A 23,829-nucleotide genomic window follows, 5' to 3' on the forward strand; every position below is an offset into this window, starting at 1 on the left:
ACATCCTCACCAGCACTTGTTCGTTGATTTATTGATGATAGCCATTCTGACCGGTATGAGATGGTATTTACTTGTGGTTTTTATTTGCATTTCTCTGATGATTAGTGACATTGAACATTTTTTTTATGTCTATTTTCAATCTGTATGTCTTCTTTGGAAAAGTGTCTATTCAGGGCCTTTGCCCATTTTTTAATTGCACTGTTTTTTTGGGGGGGGTATTAAGTTTTGTAAGTTCTTTATAAATTTTGGATGTTAACCCTTTATCAAATGTATCAGTGAATATGTTCTCCAATTCTGTAGATTCACTTTTTATTTTGTTGATGTTTTCCTTTGCTGTGAGAAAACTTTCTAGTTTGATGTAGTCCCATTTGTTTATTATTTTTCTTTTGTTTCCCTTGCCTAGGGAAATATATCCACTAAAATACTGCTATGAGCAATGTCCGAGATTTTGCTCCCTATGTTTTCTTCTATGGTTTTTATGGTTTTGGGTCTAATATTTAAGTCTTTGGTCCATTTTGAATTTATTCTTGTGTGTGATGTAAGAAGGTGGTCTAGTTTCATTTTTTGCTCATATCTGCTCGATTTCCCCAACATCATTTATTGAGTAGACTGTCTTTAGCCCATTGTGTGTGCTTGCTTCCTCTGTTGAATATTAATAGACTGTAAAGGTCTGGGGTTATTTCTGGGCTCTCTATTCTGTTCCATTGAACTATGTGTCTGTTTTTATGCCAGTACCAGGCTGTTTTGATTCCTATGGCCTTATAATATAGTTTGATATTAGGTAGTATGATTCCTGTAGCTTTGTTCTTCTCTCTCAGGATCTCTGTTGCTATTTGGGGCCTTTTGTGGTTCCATATAAATTTTTGAAATATCTGTTCTAGTTCTGTGAAATACGTCATTGGAATCTGGATAGGAAATGTGTCGAATCGATAGATTGCTTTGGGTAGTATGGACATTTTAATGATGTTAATTCCGATTCATAGGAAATGTAGTTACCATGGTGATCCTGAAAAAAACGAGTACATCTGCAGTAAACTCTTCATAGGAGAAAACACATTCTCGGTTTCAAAGAGATTTACTCTAGCTATTTTGCTTTTCTTGGCAATGTGACTAGTGTAGACAGCTTCTGAAACAGTTATTTTGGGTTGACCATTAATAATGAGAAAGGGGCAAGTTCTGCTGGAAGTATTCGTTTGGTAGAATGTTACATGATTAGGTGGCTGAACGATTTGAATATGGAGAGGTGATATTTTTGTAGATTAGCAAAGATTACACAAGGCACAAATATAGTCAAATATAAGAATTTGTTGATCAAAACGTATTTTGGTATTTTTCTCTTACCTCTAAGTAACTTCAAAAAGAAACCAAATTCATACATTTGAAATTTAAGCAATTTGGGGGTCTTTTTATATTATTTTAAATGTTTACTGAAATACTGAGAAATTACTGTAATTAAGTGGGTTTTTTAAAGAAGAAACACATTACCTATTCAGGTATATATTTAAATAATCTGTGGGAACAAGTGTTCTCACTGCCTGTTAATGGGATTGTCCAGTGAGGAAAATGGTACCTTGTTCATCTGCATTGTGCAGGTTGTGAATCTGCATCTTTAAAATATCTAACGGTTGAACTGCCTGTTCTCTGAGTGTTAACAGGAACTGTTAAATTGGTGTGGTTATGGTCATCTTTATTTAGTTTCCTCTTTCATCTCTTCCACCTCTCCACAGTGCTGCGTATCTCCCTTTTGCAACACTCCTCCCGAGTTATTTTTTATGAGGTTCAGCATGTTCTAGACTAAAAAGTCTGAGCATAGAAAGGATGATGATTCCATTCCATTTGCAAATATCCTTTTAAAAATCATTTTTGTTTGCATTATTGCAATCCAAAAGTTATATGATTATTTTAAACCAAGTTAAAAATACTGCTTTTTGGAAGCTATGTTGTATTGCTGAGTAAAGGCAACTGGATTATTTTAAGATATTATGTAAGTCTGAATGCCAGAAATAACTCATTAGCATGCTGAATTTCCATTAGATATTTATAAATTCTTTTGTTCAGTAAATATTTTTGAGCAGCAGTTTCCCCCTTCCCCCCACCCCTGGTAACTAACACACACAGAGCCTTAATTTGCTCTGTGAGGTTTTCCACTAGTTGTTTTACATGCACTAGATAAACTTCGAATGGCCCCATAATATAGAACTGTTATTTGCTCCAAATTTTGAAGAGGCCACTGTCACCTTGCCAGTGTACTGAGTTGCCGAATTGACAGCTGGTCAAGGAGGGACCTGGGAATAGCAGCCAGTCTAACTCAAGGGTCTGTGCTCTTGGCCGCTCCCTTCTCACTGCCTGTCAAAGCGCTGCTCCTCGAATCAGTCCCAGATCCAACCTTCAGACGCCTGGTGGGCTGATGGAGCTATATGTAAGCTGCACATAATTTAATTAAGATATAGACACAAAATGGTAAACAAATATCGCAACTTTGATAGATGTACCTGTGAATGACAAGAAATTTTAAAAATGGGTGAATGCAGACATCATGTTGTTGGGCTGCTGTTGAAAATTTAATATTTTTTGTCTTCTGATAAGAAAACCCACCTTAAGGCAATGTCCATAATCTCTTTAGGAGTGCTTTTGGCCAAGAGTTTTGCCTGCCACAGCAAGGTCCGTGCTGGCTATCCCAGCCCACCCCTCCGCCTGTGCCCCCCCCCACCCCTGCCCGTCCACCCCTGGCCATCCTCAGGACCGCCTGTCCCCAGGGCATCATGGACCTCCGAGGGTCCCTCAGTTGGGCCACGCCCCCTTCAGAAAGTTTCAGAGATTTTCTTTGGAGTATTTCTTCAGAGATGCAGTGCTGTATTTGCTAAAATCAGGGGACATTGACGGGGGCGGTCATGGAAGATTTTACGGACAAATGTGATAAGGCAGTCTTTCAGTGTAATTGGAACCATGGGAGAGAACGAATCATTTTTTGGGAATGAGAGAGGAAGAAGGGGACCTGATAGCTTGAAAGACTTGCATTGACAAAGAAGCTGTGTTTAGGGCATAACTAGTAGCCCCGTGCAGAAGTGTGACCGGAGCCTCGGGGAGGAGCAAGCAGTTCCGAGAACTAGGGGGCAGTGTCAGCTCCTGCCCTTTTCTTCCTTGTTCTCAGCCCCTTCAACCAGCTTTTCTGGGTCTCCCGGACTCTGATCTCCTATTTACAAAACTCAGAGCTCTTTATCTGGCAAGATATTAATCCTTAACAGGCACACTCTTTTCCATTTCATTAGTAGACTTGTGGAGTAGCTGCTGATCATGGATATTCTTTGAAAGGTTCATTTCACGGGCACTTATTTTTGTCCTTGCAGAGAATGCTGTGTTTAAGAAATCGTAATGAGAAAATTCTCTTTGGATTAATTTACTGAGAAACTGCATAAATCAAACATGCATTCTTTGCTTAGATAACAAGAAAAGTTTCTCCTTTAGCAAGAATAATCAGTTTTATGAACATGTAAGTAAAGGCCTATGTTTTGACTAGCATTTCTTGTTAGCTTCTCTGAAAATTATAATAGTTGCATTTGATCCAAGAAGTGTAAGTAGAACATGTATTTCAATTGAACTTGAGAATGTGGTGGTATCAAATGTTGAAATCTGAATGACTAACAAGTGAGTTGGATATGGATATGGTCTTCCCATCTCTAGGCACCTTCAGTAGCCGGATTGCCTCGTTCTCTCGCTCCAGGAAGGGAATGTTAAGGTTGGTTGTGTCATGGTGTTTTTCGTTGCCGATTCATTTATTTGGTCTACTGAGCAGTCAAAGAATTGGAGCAGTTCAAAGGAGTGCTAAAGCTACTTAAAAGTACATATTCTACATATCTAGTGCTTTCAGAAGTCTTTCCCACATAGGATTTGATCTTGGAGGAATTAAATAAGAAAAGAAAAAAAGTAGCATTTACTACAGTCTCTGAAAAATATTTATACAGCCCATGAAGAGTTTTAAAATTATTGACTCTGGACACACACCTGCAAGTTACAAACATTGTATTAGTTCAGTGTCCATTCATCAAACACTGCGCCTCCCTTGTGCTGGATTAGGGGACAGACAGCACAGAGGACAGGACCCCCACTTCTAAAGGCGTGAAGGGAGTGGCACTCTGAGAGAAGCACTCTTCCTGAGAGAGCAGGGGGCCTTCATAAACGCAGTGTGTCACGGAGTTTTTAATGCTGCTGTTGATAGTTGCCGATGCTCTTTTACACAAAGGGGTTGTTAACCTCCCCTTTTTTAAATAACAATGATGGGTAAGATTTATTGATGGCTTCCTATGTTCCAGGCACTACTTTAGAATTTGCACGTGTTACCTCATTTCATCCTCACCACACTATGAAGTGGGCACTGTTCTAATTCCTGTTTCACAGCTGAGGAAACAGGCTTCGCCTGGTTAGGAACGTGCCCAAATCGGACAGTGGCAGCACCAGGTCTCAGCCCAGGCTCGCGTGGCACTCCAGTTTCTGCTCCTAACCGCTCGGCTCTCACGCACGGCTCAGTGGCCTGATAGATAGTCTCCCTCCTGTGTTTTACAGGTTCTTGTCGGGACAGAGTGTGAGAAGGATTATGTGAGCACTTAGGAAACTAAAGTGTTGCCTGATGGTTTAAATAAATGATTTTACAGTTTAAAAGATTTTAAAGGTGGCTTTGGGGAGCAGTGAACAGGGCAGTCCTTTCACCTTCCCTAATAAGCTGGACCGGTCTTCCCTAGGAAAAACAGCCTCTGGTGGGCCCGGAGAGGCAAGTATTTGTACATACAGCTGGTAGGGAATTATTAGCTCGTAGAGCAGGGTGCACTCTAATAAAGTGCTTACAGTAAAGAGCTCTGAAATCGTTTGTGAATATGTGCAATCTGAGGAGCTGTGTAACAGTAAAGAGTAGTGTGTATCTGTACATGTGGATATCCATGACCCAATACACGTGTACATGTGTGATGAGACACACACGACTTCTATTTTGTCACTAGAAGCTTGGTACGTGGGAAACTAGAAATGATGGAAGCCTAATGGGAACCCACTCTCTCCACAGACGTTTGATCAGCACTGACGAGTTAATAAAGTTACTAACTTTTAAAACTACAGGAGCATTATAAACTTAAAAATGAGGTAATTGACCCAGAGAGGGAAAGTATTAGCTCTAGGACACAGCATCCTGCTAGGAGACAGCACTCAGATGGATTTCATTGTCATGGACTAAGGACGAGAGAATTCTTGTACATTGCCAAGTACTATTAACTGATAGAGTGTAATGGTTAGGCGACATCCAGAGGTCACAGTCCAGCTCTGCCAAGAACTGAGTGAGTGACACTGACCAAGTTCCCTTATTAAAGCCTGTTTCTGCATCTATGAAATGAGCGTTTGAATAGGAACAACCTCCCACGGCTGTGAGAATTAAATGAGGCAGTGCGAGCAGAGTACTTAGCCTAGGTCATGCATTCAATCCATGGCAATTATTACCATTCTCATTTTACAGATGAGAGAACAGTCTCAGAACTCGTGCTTGCTCATTCCTAAGACGTGGATAAAGCAGCAGGTTCCTGAGTTCCGTCTAGGGTATTACCCAACCCTCTGTGTACATGTTCCATCCCTTGAGTACCCTTCGCTTGCCCTTGTGGCATCCCTTTTTTTCCTGCCTCCCCTCTCTCTACCATAGCAGGTGTAAGAATGGGAGGTGGGAAACCCCACTTGACTTTTCTCAGGGTTCAGCAGGACAGAGAGGGGCTCCTCCCTTGGTGGGGGTCAACCTGGCCCCGCAGCAAGTCCCGGGTTGGAGGCCTGTGACTGTTTCCCCCACTTCAGGTTGAGAGTTTGAAATGCCTCTAAAGAGGAACTGAGGCACCAAGTGTCTCTCCCCCTAAGCTGTCCCCATTTACATATCGTGGTCTAGGAGACACATCTCCCGTAACTCACCGAACAAATGGAAGAGGGGCTGTCCTGGCACGCCGCTCGGGACCTAGCCCTCCCAAGAGTCCTGCGAGCGTTCCCAGAGTGGGGCGGCGGGTGGGGCTAGGAACGGGGATCGCGTTTTCTTCATATTCAACAAAATCCCTAAGTAAACGACAGTTATGCAGTAAGTGTAAGGCCAGGTGTTTAATGGCGAGTAAAACACTTAATGGTTGTTTGGATATTTTCCCTGCTGTCAAAAATGCAACCAGACAAACTTGCAATAGAAATCCACAATATGAGAAGGAAAGAATTGAATAGAGTCTAAGATGACTTGACCTGAGGCTTGGTTTTAATACCTTTTCTTTGTCAGAAACAGAATCGAGAGCAGCGGGAGGAACTAATGGTATTTTTATCCTTTTTGTGGGAGGTGGGAGAGAAGTTTGTTGCCGATGATGAATTTGGTTTCAAACAGTTTTTTAATGAGGCAACCCTAGGACATTTGTATTTCGCCTGAAATCCAGGCCAGTAAGGTGGGGCTCCATCTCCCCCAGGGGAGCCACTGCAGGCGGGTGTGTCCTCTTCCTCGGGCCTATGGCAGTTACAGCGGGGACGGAGGACCCAGGTGCATCCAAGCACTCACCGCCATCTGGGCCTCCGTCCTGAGGAGTGCTGTGCAGACAGGTCAGAGGTGTTGGCAGCCTCTTCAGAATTGATGGGGTGGGGCGTGCAAGTGGCTGAGAGTCTGAGGGGCAGGGCGAGTGCCATACCCCAGCAGCAATACCGGTGTGGGCCCTCTGTGGGGGAAGGGAGGGTGTGTGGGTTGGCCCCTGCTGCCTGCCCAAGCCTGATTGACCAGCTTCCTCTGGAGCTGTCTGATGATGCTCTTGCAGCCAGTTCTTTTCTGCTCAATGTGGGCGGAATTGGTTTTTGTCACTGATATCTGCAAATACTGGTCACTGAAAGATATCCCATGAAAGATCTCATGAAGCTTTGGAAGCGTTACTGTTCATAGGAGTCATCGTGAAATACTTCCCTCCACATCATTCCTAGATGAAATAAGAGTGTATCAGTCTGTTTCATGTAGCTGTGCTTCTGTCGGGGGTGGGCAAAGGGATTAGCCAAAGAACATTTATGCGTAACCCATGGACCAGACAACGATCTGGGGATTTACTGAGGGAGGGGAGCTGGTGGGGCTGGGTGGAGGTGGGCAGAAGGAGAAAAAGCAGGGACACCTGTAAGAGAATAAACAATAAAAAATAACAAACAAAAAAGAAACCTGAGTAAGATGAATACAAGTATGTTCATTTAGCTGAGCTACTTCATCACTGTGTTGCTGTGGGCAAGCAGCATCTCTGCTTAGGTACCTGCTAAGCATTCCAGGATTCCCAGTGTTCCCATGTTTCCATCCCTCTATTCATTCTCATCTGGTGGGGAGCGGGGAAGGATGTTGTTATTACCTCTGCATTCTTCAAGCCAGACCCTAAAGGCCATTCCTAAACCCTTCCTTTACGTCGTCCCCCAGAGCCTATTTGTCTGCAGGCCCCCTTGGAGGGTGCGAAAAGGCATTGTGATGGTCCTCTTCACTCCGTTTAAGCCACCCAAATCCAAGTCACGGTCACCTAACTTGACTATTAAGTAATGTTTCTTGCTTCAATTCTGTCCCCTTGAAATCTCCAAAAACATCCTAGGTGATTGTTTTAAATTGTGACTCAAACCATATTAATCCCTTATCTCAACCAAAAGCCAAAGTAGCAAACCCATGACTGTGGCACGTCAGGCCCTGCAAACACCTTTGCTGCCTGTGTCCTTGTCCAGTGCAGCCCCTTCCCCTGCTCACTTCACTCCAGCCCGGAGGGTCTTCTTTCCCTGCCCTCCCCATTTCCTGGAATGCTCTCCCCTGGGCCGACAGGGGCCCTCTTGCTGGCCCTGAGGGCACTGCCCAGATGCTGCTGCTTTTTGGGATGGGGGAGGCAGCATCAAAAGCTGCCTCTTGAGACAGGCCCTTCCTCTCCACCCTGTCACAACCCCAATTCTCTCTCTTGGCATTTGCCACTTTCTGCAGTTGTCTCACTTATTATTTGTGTAATTGTGTATTACCTGTGTTACCCGAGAACGTCGGGAGAGCTGAGATCTTGTTTTCTTATTTTCCACTGTGTTTCTAGTGCCTAAAAAGGCAGTTAGCACATAATAGATACCTTTTAAATACTTGTTGAACAAATGAATGAAATAATTAAAGACTGAAATTACCTAACCATTTTAAGTCTCAGTTTGCCACCGGAAAAGCCTTTTGTAGGCTGTTGTACAGATTAAGTAAAACACTTCGTGAAAGCACTTAGCACTGTGCTTGGTACATAGTAAGTGCATCATAAATACTACCAGTTATTGTTTGGTTATTACTGGGTTAACATTATATACACTTATGTCAACACATAATCACATGTTATCTACCACTTTTGCATAGGTATCAGTGTAGAGTAGCATGTAGTTAAAATAAAGATTGCATGTTTGCTTACAGGATATCTGTGATCAATTCTGTAGGCCATTACCGGAATCACTTGGGAGCATTTTCAGACTCTTCTCTCAGGAGAATATATCAAATGCACTGTTTAAAAATTCTCCCTGGGTGATTATCAGCATTCCCACTATCACCTCAAGTGAGGAAAAGAATATGTAAGACACTAATATAAGTTACCTACGGTACAAACCATTTCCAGACTTAAGGAGGCTTCCTAGAAGCAGAGGGTCAAGATAGGCAGTTAATTGGAGGGGTTGGTTGTTTTTGATACACAGATGTTTCCAGTTGTTCTGGAGCCTGGAAAGCTGAGGTCCAGGCATAGAGGTGCACTGACTTAACGTTTAATTAACAATAAGCCACCTGGATATTCTTTGCTGGATGATGGAAATGATCCCCAAACGGGACCTGAGAGGCTAACCAGTGGTCACTGATGGAAGTGAGCTAGAATGGGACATTATCCACATTGACCTCTATTCCTTTTTCATAGTAGGGACAGGGTCAGCTAGAGGCAGACAGTATTTTCTCGGGTATCAGGTGTGCTTCCAGACCTGGACTCAGCAGTGTGGGGAAATCGCCTTCCTTTTGAGGGCAGCGGCGTTAGAAAGGAAATTAAACAGTGCACAGTGACTCCGGGCCTGGAGGATCACTGTGGAGAGCAGATCCTGTCCACCCATCTGTGCATGAATCTTCCCTGTCCCACCTCGGTCACCAGCCCTCCTGTGGTGTCTTAAGTATTTCTGTCTTTGGGCTGATTGTCCCCAGAAATATGGACAGGCTCTGCCCTTGGAGGGAAATGGTGACTGTTACTCAATTCCAAGCATTGCATCAGATTGCTTTTAAAAATCTAGTACAAAGACATCTTTTCTAGCAAAATATACTTAAATTACGTTTTTTTAATTAGCTGTACGGGGCGACGTTAATAACACTGTGTTTCGTGTGTGTAGCTCTGTGATACACCATTTGTGCATCACACTGTGCGTACCACCCATGGTCGGGTCTCCTCTCATCACCATTTGTTTGATGCCCTTTACCTCCTTCACCCTCCCGCATCCCCCCAAATGAACAGACAGAACAAATTGCATTTTAAAGATAATATTTCATACTATTTAATCATACGTGTATACATATATACATTTAACGTACTCAGTTAAATCTTGGAATTTTATGTTCTGTAGTCTGTCATTTTAATTGGAAGAAGTGTTTTCTAATGGGAATGTTCTTTTCTTTTTCTTTTTATACTTAGTGCTGCCAACTGTCCCTATTCAGAAATCAATTTAAATAAAGACCGCATTTTCCCTGACCGCCTAAGTGGGGAGATGCCTCCGGCTAGTCCATCATTTCCCAGAAGTAAAAGAACAGATACAAATGAAATCTCTTCATCTCCTGAAATCAGGTAATTTCAGAACATTAATGTTGTTTAGAAGTATTCTAGTAGAAAGAGATTTTCTGTCTTACTTTTTCTCGCTTTACTTTTTTACACTGAAGTATTTTAAAGAAATTATTACAGGCATTATGATATTCCAACATTAATACTTCATTACACATACATAAAAACACATTTTTCAAAATAACATAGATTTTATTTCCTCTTTTTTATTTTAAACTTCTTTGCTATAATTCTTTTCTTTTTTTCATTTTCAGAGTAAAGACAACATTTGTTGGTTACTGATTCCTTTAACCTGGACTTAGGAATGAAACAGTGAGCTGTGCACAGCTCTGAGAACAGTGACTAATAAGTAGTAAGCCCTCAATAAGTGTTAGTTTTTATTACTGTGGTTACATTGTCTCACAGTATTTCTTTATCCCTGAGGAGCCAAAGAAAGGCTGGCCCGTTTCTTTGCTGTTCCTAGGTTAAACTTTGAATAGAGCACTCAAACAAGATGATTCTCATCATATCAGATTACCGTCTGACTTCTTTTCCCATAAGCATTGCTCATATGGTTGTAATTTCCCACTCAGGATGTAATACATTTTCTTTGCATCATTCTAAATAATTTACTAAAATTTGGTTGTCATACCTAGTGGAGTTTTTTTTAATGCACTTTGACACAGCGAGAGACAGCTTGCCCCACCAGAAGCCAGCCCTGAAGCAAAGATTTGATTGCAGGTGGTTTCCCTGGGAGGTGGGGAATGCACCCATAGCAGCGGAGTGAGGAAGAGACAGACAGGGAAGAAGGGATAACAGCAGTAAAAGCTCCATTGTCACACTGGTTACCACTGTGGACAGCAGCACCATCCTGCTGGGAAAACTCTGGGAGTCTGTGTAACACACACATTTCCATTTTCCCACGCAGCGATGAGGGAGCTGAGCTATTTAAATACCAGTTCCCTTCAGTCACAGAGCGAGTGATAGGAAGGGCAGGAAGGACACATTAATGCCCAGCACACCTGCCCTGCTACACAGCAGGCAAAGCAGCCAGAACCCAGCTTCGTCCTGCAGAAAAGCAGAACCGGTGAGACAGGTGGGAGGCGGCAGCTGAGTGCCGACGTGAGAGTGAGTGGCCAGGGCGCGTGGACCGGATGCTGACAGCACTGGCCATGCCATCCCATTCACCATTCTCAAGTGCCCGAAAGCCTCCAGCATGAGAAACGTGCTAGTGTTGCTTTTGATCCAGGAGCTGACATAACAAATAAATTAACAATACAAGGAAGATGCTTATCCTTCATACCACGAGCATTACTTTAAGGGCCAGTTCCCAGGCCACCTGCTCAGGACAAACTCAGGGGCAGCTGACATTCCACAGCAGCAGTTCCCAAACTTGGCTTCCTGTCAGATTCCTTGGTATCTCAAAGATTCAGATTTAGAAGCCTAGCCCACCAGAATCGTCCAGGCGAGAGCCTATTTCCAGGCAAGAGTCTGCATTTTAAAAATGTGTTTGGGACTGTTATCTCCCTGCCTAAAACATTCAGTGACTTCGCGTTCAGTGATTCCTGGAATTTAGACCCTAATTCTGAATGTGGCCTACAACACCCTGGGTTATCTGGCCGTGGCCTCACTCTCCAGCTTCAGGCTCGGTTTTAAACTTAATGCTGCAGCCACCCTGGCCCTCAGACATCCTTTTCTCTCTGCCTAGACCGTCTCCTAGCTCATCTCTCACCTTGCAGGCTTCAGGTTAACTCATTCCCTCAGGGAAGCTTCATCTGGTCCTCCAGACGGTGGCTCAGGCACCTCATTCCATACTTTCATGTCCCACACCTGATGCGATGGACAGTTTTGTGTAAATATTTCTTCAAAACCTGTGTGCTCTGTTGATGATAAGCTCCATAGCAGCAGAGGCCATGTCTTCTCTGGTTCTTCCCTGAGACCCTCCCAGCACTGAACACACTACCTGGTACAGTAAGGATGCTAGGCAACCTTGAGTCATCCACCAGCCTTGAAAGAAGACACATAAGTTATGTAACCTAAGAGATCACTGCTCTATCACCTTCTTTTTGTTCCAGTAAAACTGCCTGCTTCCTCAGCTTTGTAAGATCTCCAGACTAGACGTCTGAGGGGTGCTTATTAAATGATGTAGTAATTCCCCCAAATACAAACCTGCACTCCTCTATCAATTAGACCAGTGCTTCCCAAACTGTTGTTGTGTTAGCTCCTGGCCCCCGTAGAGAATGGTGCCAGAGAAAGGACGACATCCACATGGCATGCCGAGGAAAAGGAGGGGCTGCCTCCTGGGAGGACCACCGGGGTCAGTAAATCTGGGGAGTTGGGGCCTCCTGGTGGGAGGGTTGGCCCCACGTTAAGATGCCCCGAGTCCTTTTGCATAGGTGCTGAGTATGTGGATCTCTTATCCTACAGCGACTTGTCAGATGGATGGATGGTCAGATAACCTATCTGGTCTGTATTTCCTAAACCTTACTTTACTGGTTAGGGATTTTCATTTTATGGGAATTGATTAAATTAATTGCTGGACTAGGTTTCTGGGAGTGTTTTTTCCTTGGCATCTGGATGATCCTCTGTATTTTCTCATATTCCTTTATTTTTCCCGTTAACATATGTTCCTTATGCTAAATCATAATTTGATGAGCTTATTAATCAAAATGTCTTCTTTTTAGTCAATGATAGTAAACCATGTTTACCTCTCCTGGGCCATGTTTTATAAAAACACTATTAAAACTGTTGCTAACGTATCATCTCAAAAGGGATTTAGTTTTGAAAAGTCTTTACTGTTAACTGTAGACATAAAAGTTTTAATCCCACCCGTTTTGCCACCTTTTCTGAATCCTGAGGACGGTGACCTCCTCGTCTTGAAGGTGTTCAAGCACAGCCCATTCTCCATTTGTACGAGGAATTTAAGGGACAATTCAAGTACTTTTTTATAATTTCTCTAACATACATCCCTGAGATTCCCATTCTCTGAACTTTTACCTGAGCGTGACCTCAGCCCAGAATTAAGGGGAAGAAATGCTGGGGGCATGTAAAGAGACATCCTTTTAATGTTCCAAACAGAAAGCCCTGCATGTTTTATAGCTCCAGCTACATTCACTGTGTCCCCACTTGTTACTGGGGAGCACAGGGGCTTTTCCATTCTAACGAAGCCCTGATGAGAGTAGAGCGGAATAAGCTATTCTACAAAGAGGTGGGGTTATTTTAAGCCGTGATGAGACAGACCAAACTCTTGCTGAATTTAGAGATGGTGGCGTAAATTTATACATTGGAGCAAAGTCATTGATTGTTTCATACCGTTTCAGTATTTTTCTTAACAAATTGGATCTGATTGAAACATAATTGGCTAGGGATTGCTTTTCAGTGAAAAATAAAGAAACTTGAAAAAATATAGTTTGTTTGCATTCGGATGCCATCCTGTTACTATGTATTTACTCTTCTAATGTTTGTTTGGCTAATATTTACCACAAGCATAATTAGAGTAAGATAGTAAGACATCTAAAGCCTGACACATAATTACAGAAAAAAGAGAATGCTGACTCATAAAGAATATTTTTCCATTTGAGTGGATTCTACTGTCTTAATTAAAAGCCTCAAGAATATTCTTAAGTAAGATTTTAGTTATGATTATACTGCAATTCAAGCAAAAGAAATGTTGAAATAAGTTGGTTCTTGAAAATTCTCAAATCCCAAGAGAAATTGCTGTATTCCAGGCACTTTTTCAAGGTGCTTTTAGCTGTATTAGCTCATTTAATCCCCATAACACCTTATGTGGGATAGGTGTTATTACTACATCCCCATCCTGATCATAGAACCTCTCTTGTTCGCAGACTATACGACTAGTAAGTAGCAGACCTGGATTATAACCCAGATGGATTACTGCAGTCTGGCTCCTAAAAGAAAATAGTTATGAGTAGATAATTTTATCCTAAAATATAAATAATTTTAAGATAGTAATAATCTGCCATTTATCATGTTCCCGTCTGTGTGTTTGGCTGTGTGCTAAGCACTTTATCTATACATTATTTATTGAGTCCTCAGAATTCCTGTGAGGTGAAGGATTTGTTATCCTTGTCTTACAGAAATGCAGTTGTGAACAGGGGAAGTTAAGTAACTTGCTGAAGGTCACACCAAACTATTAAGTAGCAGAGCTGAAATTTGAACCAGGTCTGTTCACTTCTAAAGCCCATATGTAAAGCCCTGCCTGGTTTGGCTCAGTGGTTTGAGTGCCAACCTGCCAACCAAAGGGTCACTGATTCGATTCCTAATCAGGTCACATACCTGGATTGCAGGCCAGGTCTCCAATAGGAGGCGCATGAGAGGCAACCACACATTGATGTTTCTCTCCCTCTCTTTTCTCTCTCCCTTCCCCTTTCTAAAAAATGAAATCTTTTTTTTAAGCCCATATGTATAACCACTGCTGGGCTGCTTTTTCCATATTATAATTCACTATCCCTGTGCCTCATCAGCTTATATTCCCTTCCTAAGTGAAATTGTTGGTCATAAGAAATGTTGATCAAGGAAAGATGACGTTTTTATGTAGAACAAAATTATAGTATTAAAATACAACCTAAAATATTTTTGGTTGCCATTTTTGAAAAAAAAAAATCTGTCAAGAAGCCTATCTTGTACTGTGTCCCAGAATGTATTACAATATTATCCTGGAGTTTTGACATTCTGATACAAACAGCTTGTCTGTCTTTAGAAGTTTGTGCTTCTAGAATAACTTTTGCTGAGGAAGGTGGAATGTAGACCAAGGATTTCATTTTTTCATAGAGAAAGAAATCTATCACAGCACCTGTTCAAAGAGAACTGGCAATGAAATTCCTAACCTTACAGGAGATAGAAATACTGGTTGTCTGATTGAGGAATTTTTTTATTTTAAATAAAATATGAAACTAATAAGATTAATGAGTCATATTCCTCATTCCTGACCTTATCAAAAGACAATTTGAAAATAAGATTATAGCACAAAAGACACATTTCCTTTAGCTTCATGTGACCAGGATATGTGCTATATTCTAGGAAAACACAGGGTAAAAACCAAATAATCACTGAATCTAACTGTGGATTTTGGGGTCAGTAAGACCTGGTACTAGCCCTGTAAATTGTCACTAAACATTGTACATGTGAAGAGCTCAGTGAGTTTGGGGTGCAGTGTGTGTTAAAAATGTTAGCTTTCCTGGTTGTTAACTGCTTCCCCATTTCCGGGTGTGTTCATTAGGATCCTGTCACTTCAGTGGTTCCGTTCACCTGTCGGTTTCGGGACACCTGTTCTAACAGGCTGCTCGGATCACCCCACCCCTCCAGCTCTCTAGCTAGGCAAACATCATGCGGAACTCCAAGGGGCTTAGTCACTTTTAATTTTAAGGAATTGGCAGAACCCATATATTAACTTTAAATAAAATATTCAGTATGTATTTCTTACTGAGTCCATTGTTTGAACTGTTTTTGGTAAAAAATAAATGTCAGTGTTTACATATTCCTGAGTTTATGTGGGCTCCATTTAATGAAATATCATGAGTTAAAGTGGGGAAAGTAAAAACAGAACATGCTTCAGTGATGCAGCAATATAAATACAAGAGCAGGTAGCTTTCATTTTGCTTTTCTTTTGGGATGGATTAGAGCAGACCCAGGCCTGAAGAAATATTTTGGAGCAAAGATCTTATTTTCCTTTTCTGTCTCTTCCCTCCCAGAAAATGTTCCTTCTCTTATATTTTATAAAATAAGTCAGTGGCATTGTATTTGGGCATAGGAATACAAAAGAGCTTTCTTCATACTTAAGTCTCATGCCTTTTAATAAATGTTACTGTAAAGGAATTACATGCTTTCATAAAACTGCAAAAACATAACTTAATTATCCGTGGACAATTCTGATCATAAAAACTGAAATATACAAAAATTCTAAGACTATTTTAGCCTTTTGTGTAAAAAATATCATTTGAATTCAAAGAATATTATTTCCAATTTAATATAAAACAAGTTCGGAAAATCACATAAGCTAATTTTAGCATGAAATTACCAAGTCTGTTTCAGCACTGGTTTTACAAAGAAGACGTAGTTTTCTATTATCATCTGAACTGCTGTTTTTTCTCCAATTATCAGTGATTTTCTTATATTTGTTTTTACTATACTTCCATCTTCACTATGCAATGAGATCCTTCATAGTCATTTAATTGGTTTCTCGGGAAAAAATATTTTTATTGCATAAAACAGTGATTCTTCCCCATTATTAAGTAAGCAGGTATTCTTCTGCAGTTGTTATAAGTTGTTTTCAGTATGACTGCGCCAGGGAGCTCAGATTCCAGTGAAATGTCATGTGTCCTCGGAAATGGTCTTGCTAAGAAGTGAACATTTATTGCACGCTTACTCTGTTGGCGTCATTGTGTTACATTATTACTCCAAATGGAGAACAAACTAATGCCTTTATCATTAAGACTGTAAAATTCCTTTATATGTTGCTGGGATATTTGATTTCAAATGTATTTGCCCTTTTTAAAAAAAATTACCAGAGGTGTGTCTGGGTCTCCCAGAAACTCGGGGTATATTCGTGAGGGTGTCAGCACCGACGGAACAACAGAACATGCACACAGCGTACGGTAAAGCACTGAGGTGTGTAGGCCAGCCTCATAACCTAGACGGGCCCGGGGAATTGCGAAGGGAAATTTATTTTGAACTCTGAAAATGGAATAGATTAGGTAGAAAATGTTAAGTCCCTGAAATTTAGCTTTAAAGAAAATGGAAGTACTGACCACCCAAAGTCAAATCATCCGACTTGACTTGGAGTGGTGGGCACACAATGAATGTACACATTGTATGTCATAGAAATGTATACTTGAAAGCTGTATGATCCTATCCACCAATTTACCCCAATAAATTTAATATTTAAAAAGTTAAAATATAAGTAACTTACCTGGTTCTCTTTAAGGCCAGTTTTGTCCCTGACTTAAGGGTAAAACTATGAAGTAAGATTGTAATAAGTCCATTCCATTCTAGAGCACCCTTGTCATGTTTAAATTAGCATTAAATCATTCTTGGTCACAAAGAGGTCGAATCAGTTCAGCCTATGAATTTGACCTGATTAAGCCAGGCAAAGCTTCCTGGAATTGAGTTTGATTCTCCCGAGCCAGTCTCAGCCTCAGCGCCAGGTCCCAGAGCTGAGATGTACAATGAGTCGATTAAATGGTGTGGACTTTCAAAGCATTTTCTTTCTTCGGATAGTCTTATCAAACAATACAAGTAAATGTCCTCATGAATACATGTCTCGATTTGAAGTTGAATTATTCAATAGCTACATTTTTCAGAATAATCTTAATACCATTCTTAGCTTTAAAATAATCTTTTCTGAACAGTGAATGAAAATTGTTAAGGGGGAAATGGACATTTAGATGTTATTAGCATTAATTGCTTCCTAGTAGAACTAAAAATCCTTTCTAACATTTTAAGGGTACTATTTGTTTTTAAGTTTAAAAAAACAGTTGATGAGATGCAGTGCTAAACTAGTTTTTTAGGATGTTTTATTACAAAATATTGAAATGCCTGTGTTTTTCAGAGACCAGCATGCTGATGATGTCAAAGAAGACCTTGAAGAGAGAACAGAAAGTGAAGTGAAGACACCGCATGAAGCCAGAGGTAGGCACAATCTCATACTATTGGTGGGTATTACTAGTCATACTCAACAATCAAAACTTAACTGGGTTTGGCAGTCACCTTTACATTAAACATGAACTTCATGTGCTTGTCTGTTCCATTATCACAGACAGTAAAGTTATTTAAGGATAAGTTTAGTATGTATTTCATAATGATACAGACTCACCTGTATTTATAGTCTCTTTCACGTACGTGTCCCATATTGTATGTAAAGTTTGGGTACGATATTCTAGTTGGTCTTTGTCATACATTCTCTTTGGTATTATTGATGTCGCTTCCTTTACATTTTTTAAACTCATCTAAGGATGTGTATTGAGATCCAAATAGACTTGATATGGTTTTAATTTAATACCACAGATGAACAGAAAGCCACTCGAATGTTTTAAGTTGTATTGGAGAAAGTAATGGCTCTTAATTTTAACATCTTTGCTAAAAAGGTGTTACAGTGGTTTAGCTAAGCAGCGAAGTCATAATTACTGTTCATCATAGCATAGATTGTATTTATAATTCATCCACAGCTCTATAATTATTACTTACTTTTTATAAGAAAGTGTTGGCCTGGTTATGATTTAGTGATCATCCCTAGGGCCTTTGCTTTTTGTGGGCATTCTTTGGTTCAGATTATCTCATAAGATTTGTGAACGGCACCTAATGATTGTCTGCCTGTAATAAACTCTTCCATAAGGGATACTTTGATTTTCATAAACTAGTAATTCACGATTAATTTAAAAGTTCTAGCCACTGCGGTCTTCAGTGTGTTTCATGATATTTGAGTTAGCACTGTATACAAACCCGCCAGGTGGCCAGGATGCGCTTTCCTGCCCTGCTGCCTGCTGGCTGTGTGTGTGATCTTGGGCATCTCACCGAGCACTTCTCGGTGCTTCTGCTTCCTGATCTGTCCAGAAGGATGGTGATGGTAGCTCCCCAGAGGGATCTTATGGGGATTAAGTGCAGCAACATTTGTAGCTTGCTTAGAACAGTGCCTGGCACATAGGCAGTGCTGTGCAAGTATTTGATTATTTTAAATGTTTCTGGTACTCAGAAAGGAAGAAAAACACTTAATTTATGAAGGTGTTTATCATCAAGGTATATTGTGTTCTTAAATAAAGGCTGCATCCTGTCTTCGTGAGTGGCAGTTTGGAGCACAGTGGTCATTCTCATCTCAGCTCTACCAGTTGAATGTGCTACAGGCTTTGGGCAAAGTTTCCTCCTTTGTTCTGTAAAATTGTTGTAGTAATAGGACCTGGATTGTCATGATAATCATTGGATTATCCTGAGGATTAGATGCACCAGTGACTGAAGCTGCATTAATAGTAGTAGTAGTAGTAGTAGTGGTGGTGGTGGTGGTGGTGGTGGTGGTGGTGGTGGTGGTGTGTAGTGGTAGTGGTGGTGGTGGTGTGTAGTGGTGGTGGTGTGTAGTGGTGGTGGTGGTGGTGGTGGTGTGTAGTGGTGGTGGTGGTGGTGGTGTGTAGTGGTGGTGGTGGTGGTGGTGGTGTGTAGTGGTGGTGGTGATGGTGGTGGTGTGTGGTGGTGGTGGTGGTGGTGGTGGTGTGTAGTGGTGGTGGTGGTGGTGGTGTGTAGTGGTGGTGGTGGTGTGGAATAAGTGTCTGTTGAATGGAATTGACTGATTATGGAAAGTTCAGATAGATTCATAGTAAAATCTTCTAGACTCTGAACTTCTCTTTTGTTTTTCATTGGCTTCGTTATGGTTGAATAACCTTTTTATTAAACTATTCTTGACGTACAACATACTAGTTTCAGGTATACATCACAGTAACTTAATGCCTGTATATACATTACGTAATAAGTCTGTTATGACCTTATTGACTATTCCCTGTGCTGTACATTGTATCCTCGTGATTTATTACTTTATTATGCAAATGTGTGCCTCTCAACTTCCTTTTTGCCCTTTGCCCTTCCACGCTTCCTTCTGGAAACCATCAGTTTGCTCTCTGTATTCATGTAGACTCTGAACTTTTGGGGGAAGTATTAATTTGATAACCCTTTCAGCTTGTCTTTCTGACTGGGTGATCTATTCAACTTTTCTTTGCTGAGCTGATTTTGTTAATTTTTTTTCTGAAAATAATCTATTTAATGGAGAATTTCAGGTTTACTAACATGATTTGAAAGGTGTTCTTTTTTTGTGGTAGTTTTGGCTTTTCAAACTTTGTATATTTTTATTCTATCTTTCTTGATTCAAATAGCCTGAATTTTTGTTTTATTATTTTTTTGTTTGTTTTATTATCATTTCTTCTACTCTCTTTTATTATTCTGAAACATTGCTAGGATTTATATATAATTTTTAACTATCTCACCTACAAAGGTCAATTTGCATACTTTACTGCCTTATTTTTTCTACTAGTGAAAGGGAACTGCATAAAACAAGTTGCTTTGAGAATTTTCTAAATGAGATTTAGCTATGAATATCTCGTCCAGTTTTAGCCTCCTAAACTGAGTTTGGTAACTTTCTTTTTCAGCTTTTGAAATATTTTGTATAAAACTTTTATAAAATTAATAAATAAAAAATAAAACTGATAAATTTTATCTGTAGTGGAATTGTGTTACCCTTGTTAGCTTTCATTTAACTTCTTTCTTAGTTTTAGATTCTTTATTTTTTGAAATATTTTTCCAGTTTTATTTTGTGTGGAAAAGATTTGGATTTTACTTTCTGACTTTACCATGGTTTATTACCTGTTTGTCCCTGGACCCTGTGGACCTTCAGTTCAAAACAAGCTCTTACGGAGTCTGAGGACTCTCACATCTTGGTGATACTGGGGTTAGCTTGGATCCAAGTTTATAGGTGGAGGTGTCCAGTTCTTTCTGTCCCCCGCCTCCCAGTTCCCATCAGAGCCAGGACCTGCTGTTTTAGATTGGGCTCTCGGGAAACACACCCTGAGAGTGTTGTGTGTAGGTTTCCTGAGTCCCCCTGGGAACAATACCTGTGAGAGAGTACGAGAGGCAGGACCAAGCAGATGAGAAGGTGAGCTGTGATCTACTTGCAACAGAGGCCCCAGTCAGTCCCATGAGGAGCTCGGGGTGATACCCTGAATTAAAGCAAGAGAACCAGGCCTTTGAGCCTGTACTTTGAGAACGAATGTTTTAGTTCTGAACGGCAATTTCAGTGGCACACCACAGTATCCACTACTCAGCCCCCCCACCCCCCATTGTTTGGTCTCTGGTTTTCCTTTAAGAAAAAATTAAAAAACTGGAAAACAAGGTAACCTAATTCCATCTGATCTTTTCAATTGCAAACAATGAACCTGGTTCCCAGATTCAGTCTTTTTGCATAATTTTATCTGAGATGTCATGAACTCTCGATTTTTTTTTAGACCCAGGTCTTTTTTAAATCCAGAAAACTTCCTTCAGTTAAAATTTTGATTACTACTTCTGCTCCATTTGTTCTCTTTTTCTGACTGGTAATACCTATTATTCTTGGGTTAGAGCCAAGGGATGACATTCAAAATATGTAACAATTGGTTTGGCAGCCAACGCTACACAAAAAAGTTAAAACAAACACTGCTTAGTTCTGGAGCAGATTTTGGAAGCTGTACCATGAGTCACCCTTAGTTGCTAGATCTTAGGGAAGTGCTACAAGGGTGATTGATATTTTAACAACTGTGTATTTTGTGATGCTCTAGATATGTTTCTCCAGTTGAAATATCTTCCTCAACCTGTTGCTCTGTCAAATCTACTCTTCACTAACTTTAAGATGAATTTTTACAGTAGTTGTTTATACCTTCCTTTAAGTTCCTACATTGGCTTGTTCTTCAAATTTAAACTCATATTCCTGGGAAAAGTTCTCTCTCTCATGAATGCATTCTCTGTCATGGGTGGCTGATACACAGAAAGAGTTGAATTCCATTTTGTAATATACTAGATTCTCCCTTGAAAAATCAGGTTTGTTTTCTATCTCCATAGGAATTGGTTATTTTGGTTGTTACCCTTGAAGTGGTCTTCAAATACCTTTCATGCCTGAGTTAAGTATCTTGGAGCTAATTTTATCTACATTTTTTGGTTCTGTGATCCATTTATTTTACCCCATCACTGTTATTGTTCATCCTTTTATATTTAGTCACCAGTTAGTAACTCCTATTAAAAAAATTTTTTTTTAGTTGACGACAGATATATCCCATTTCTTCTGGCTTTTTTTCCCCTACATTGAGAGCATACTTTATAGACTCTTGGAATATTATATTAATTGACTCTTTTTCATTTTTGCCTTTGTAACACGTAATGTGCTTTCAGTGGTGGGCCTTTCTTTGAAGACAGGAATAATTTCTCCCATTTGCTGAGTCTTCACTGTATGTCAGACATTGGGATAAGCACTTTTAAAATATTATGTAATTTTTGCAACGATCTTGTTACATTGACTTAGCCAAGATTATAGAGCTGGTCAGTGACTGAGCAGGGATTTGAATCTGTCAGACTCCTCAACCCACCCTCTTGACCCATGACCTATTATTTGGTATGAGGAGGCAAAAGAGCCAGAGTCACTTTCCGATGCCTCTCTCACAGTGTGGCTTTGTGCATGTCCGCCTCGGTTTCCTCACCTCGGGGGAAAGCTGCCTCTGAGCATTGTTTTGAAACTAAAATGAAACAAGGCAGTTAGACATTCTGGTCTCCTTTCTGTCACTGGTTGAAGGGATGGTAATGAGTCATGAGAGGAGGTCTGTGGCTTGTCGATGTTAGCATCGTTCCAACTTGGAAATAGGAAGCAGAGCAGGATCGGAGTCTGAACCGAGCAGGGAACTGACGGGTACTTCCCTTTCCTCTGCGCTTGTCCTGTGCAGTCAGCCCACCACACAGCGCTTCTCCTGGGCCCCCATGGGGACTGTCCTGTGAGAAGCAGGTTCTCTTTTCTCTGGCGGTGAGGGCGTCTTTCTACTGAGAAGCTTCATGTTCGCTAAATGGTGTTCCTTACACTGAAGACTTACTGTGTTGATTCTGCCTGAAACATCGCGGCTTTTTCTTTCAGGATCACCTGTATCGGAAATGTTTAATTATAAGAGTCACTCTTCCACTTGTCTTTTTCCTACCCCTAAGCTAAACAAGAATTTTAATACCTGTTCTCTCAACCAGAATGGACAGACAGCATGGTGGGCAAGTTTGTATTTGTAAATTTCTACTTGGGAAAACTGCATTATTACCTACTTTATATTAAGGAAGTCTGTAAGGATACACTGCATCGACATAGTCTTCCCAGTTTCTGATGCATTGTACGTGCTGAATAAATGGTTGCAAATGAACAATTGCCAGGTAGTAGGTAGTAATCAGAAACATTAGAGGCAGACCTTTACTGGCCGTTCTGCAAGTGTCAGCGTAGGCGAATATTCTCACTTGATCATTGTCCAGAGAGATGAAATAAAGCCATAAGATCCACAAAGTTATCTCTCTTAACACTACTCCCACTTAGTATTTTCTTGCTTCTGATATTAAGCCCAGAAACTAATGATGTTTTAATTCCAAAAATGCATTAATTGCTTTCCAAGTCATTAAAGTGAGGCTTCTATTTTTTTTGTTATTTTTGAGTAGCAATAGGAGTTTATTTAATATCAGCTCCTGGTTTTATATTTTAATAAATTTTATTAAAAATACATATTTATTTTAGAATAATTTGCAAATATGGGGAATTAAAAAGAAGAAAATAAAAATTACCTGTAATTTATTTTCTCAGATAATAAATTATCTGAATTTTAGTATCTATTTTTTGGACAACTTATATATGAAATATTATACAAACTAGTCTAACCTGCAGTTTTTAAACTATATAATACTGTATCACTTTTGCATAAATATTCATACTAATTATAAAATAGTAGTAAACTTTGCCTCTATGGATGGGTATAGTATCATTTAATGAACCCATCTATTGATTATCAAAACTAGTTGTTTTCTATCTCTCACTATTACGAGCACTATTGCCTTAAACCTTAGTAGTGATTAGAATTAGATTTGTGTGTGTGTGACATGAAATACATGTTAAGTGGCTTAGCGAAGTTTATTTTTTCTCTCACATAGAGGAAGTTCACAAGTAGGTAGTCCAGGATTTAATGATACTCAACAGTATCAGGAAATCAGGTTCCACCTACCTTGTTGCTCTGCTTTGCAGGGTCTATTCCCAAAGCTGTATCTTGCTCAACAGTGGTTCTGGTAGACTAGCCATTCAGTTAGTATTCTACCCATTAAAAGGGTTGGGGGGCGGGATGAGGGAGCAGTGGTGGGCACATGAAGTACTCTCACCTGTTAAGGGTACTTCCAAGATGTTGCAGATACCACTTCTGCTTGTATCCTATTAGTCATATGGCCAAATCTAGCTGCACGAGAAGCTAGAACATAGAGTCTTCATTTTTGATACAGTTATGTACCTAGCAGA

At 40.4% G+C, this 23,829-nt stretch overlaps 1 protein-coding gene across 9 annotated transcripts in view; it reads left to right on the top strand.

Annotated features, from left to right (window-relative positions):
• L3MBTL3 (L3MBTL histone methyl-lysine binding protein 3) overlaps positions 1-23,829 on the top strand; it is a 96,523-nt gene that overhangs the window by 64,809 nt on the left and 7,885 nt on the right. For all 9 annotated transcript variants that reach the window (XM_024552172.3, XM_071219641.1, XM_071219642.1 and 6 more), the window contains 2 exons: positions 9,669-9,818; positions 17,359-17,438. In XM_024552172.3, the coding sequence (XP_024407940.1) occupies positions 9,669-9,818; positions 17,359-17,438 (230 nt within the window). The remainder of the gene's footprint in view (positions 1-9,668; positions 9,819-17,358; positions 17,439-23,829) is intronic.

The sequence above is a fragment of the Desmodus rotundus genome, chromosome 11 (assembly GCF_022682495.2).
Source record: "Desmodus rotundus isolate HL8 chromosome 11, HLdesRot8A.1, whole genome shotgun sequence".
In the NCBI taxonomy this organism is placed as follows: domain Eukaryota; kingdom Metazoa; phylum Chordata; class Mammalia; order Chiroptera; family Phyllostomidae; genus Desmodus; species Desmodus rotundus.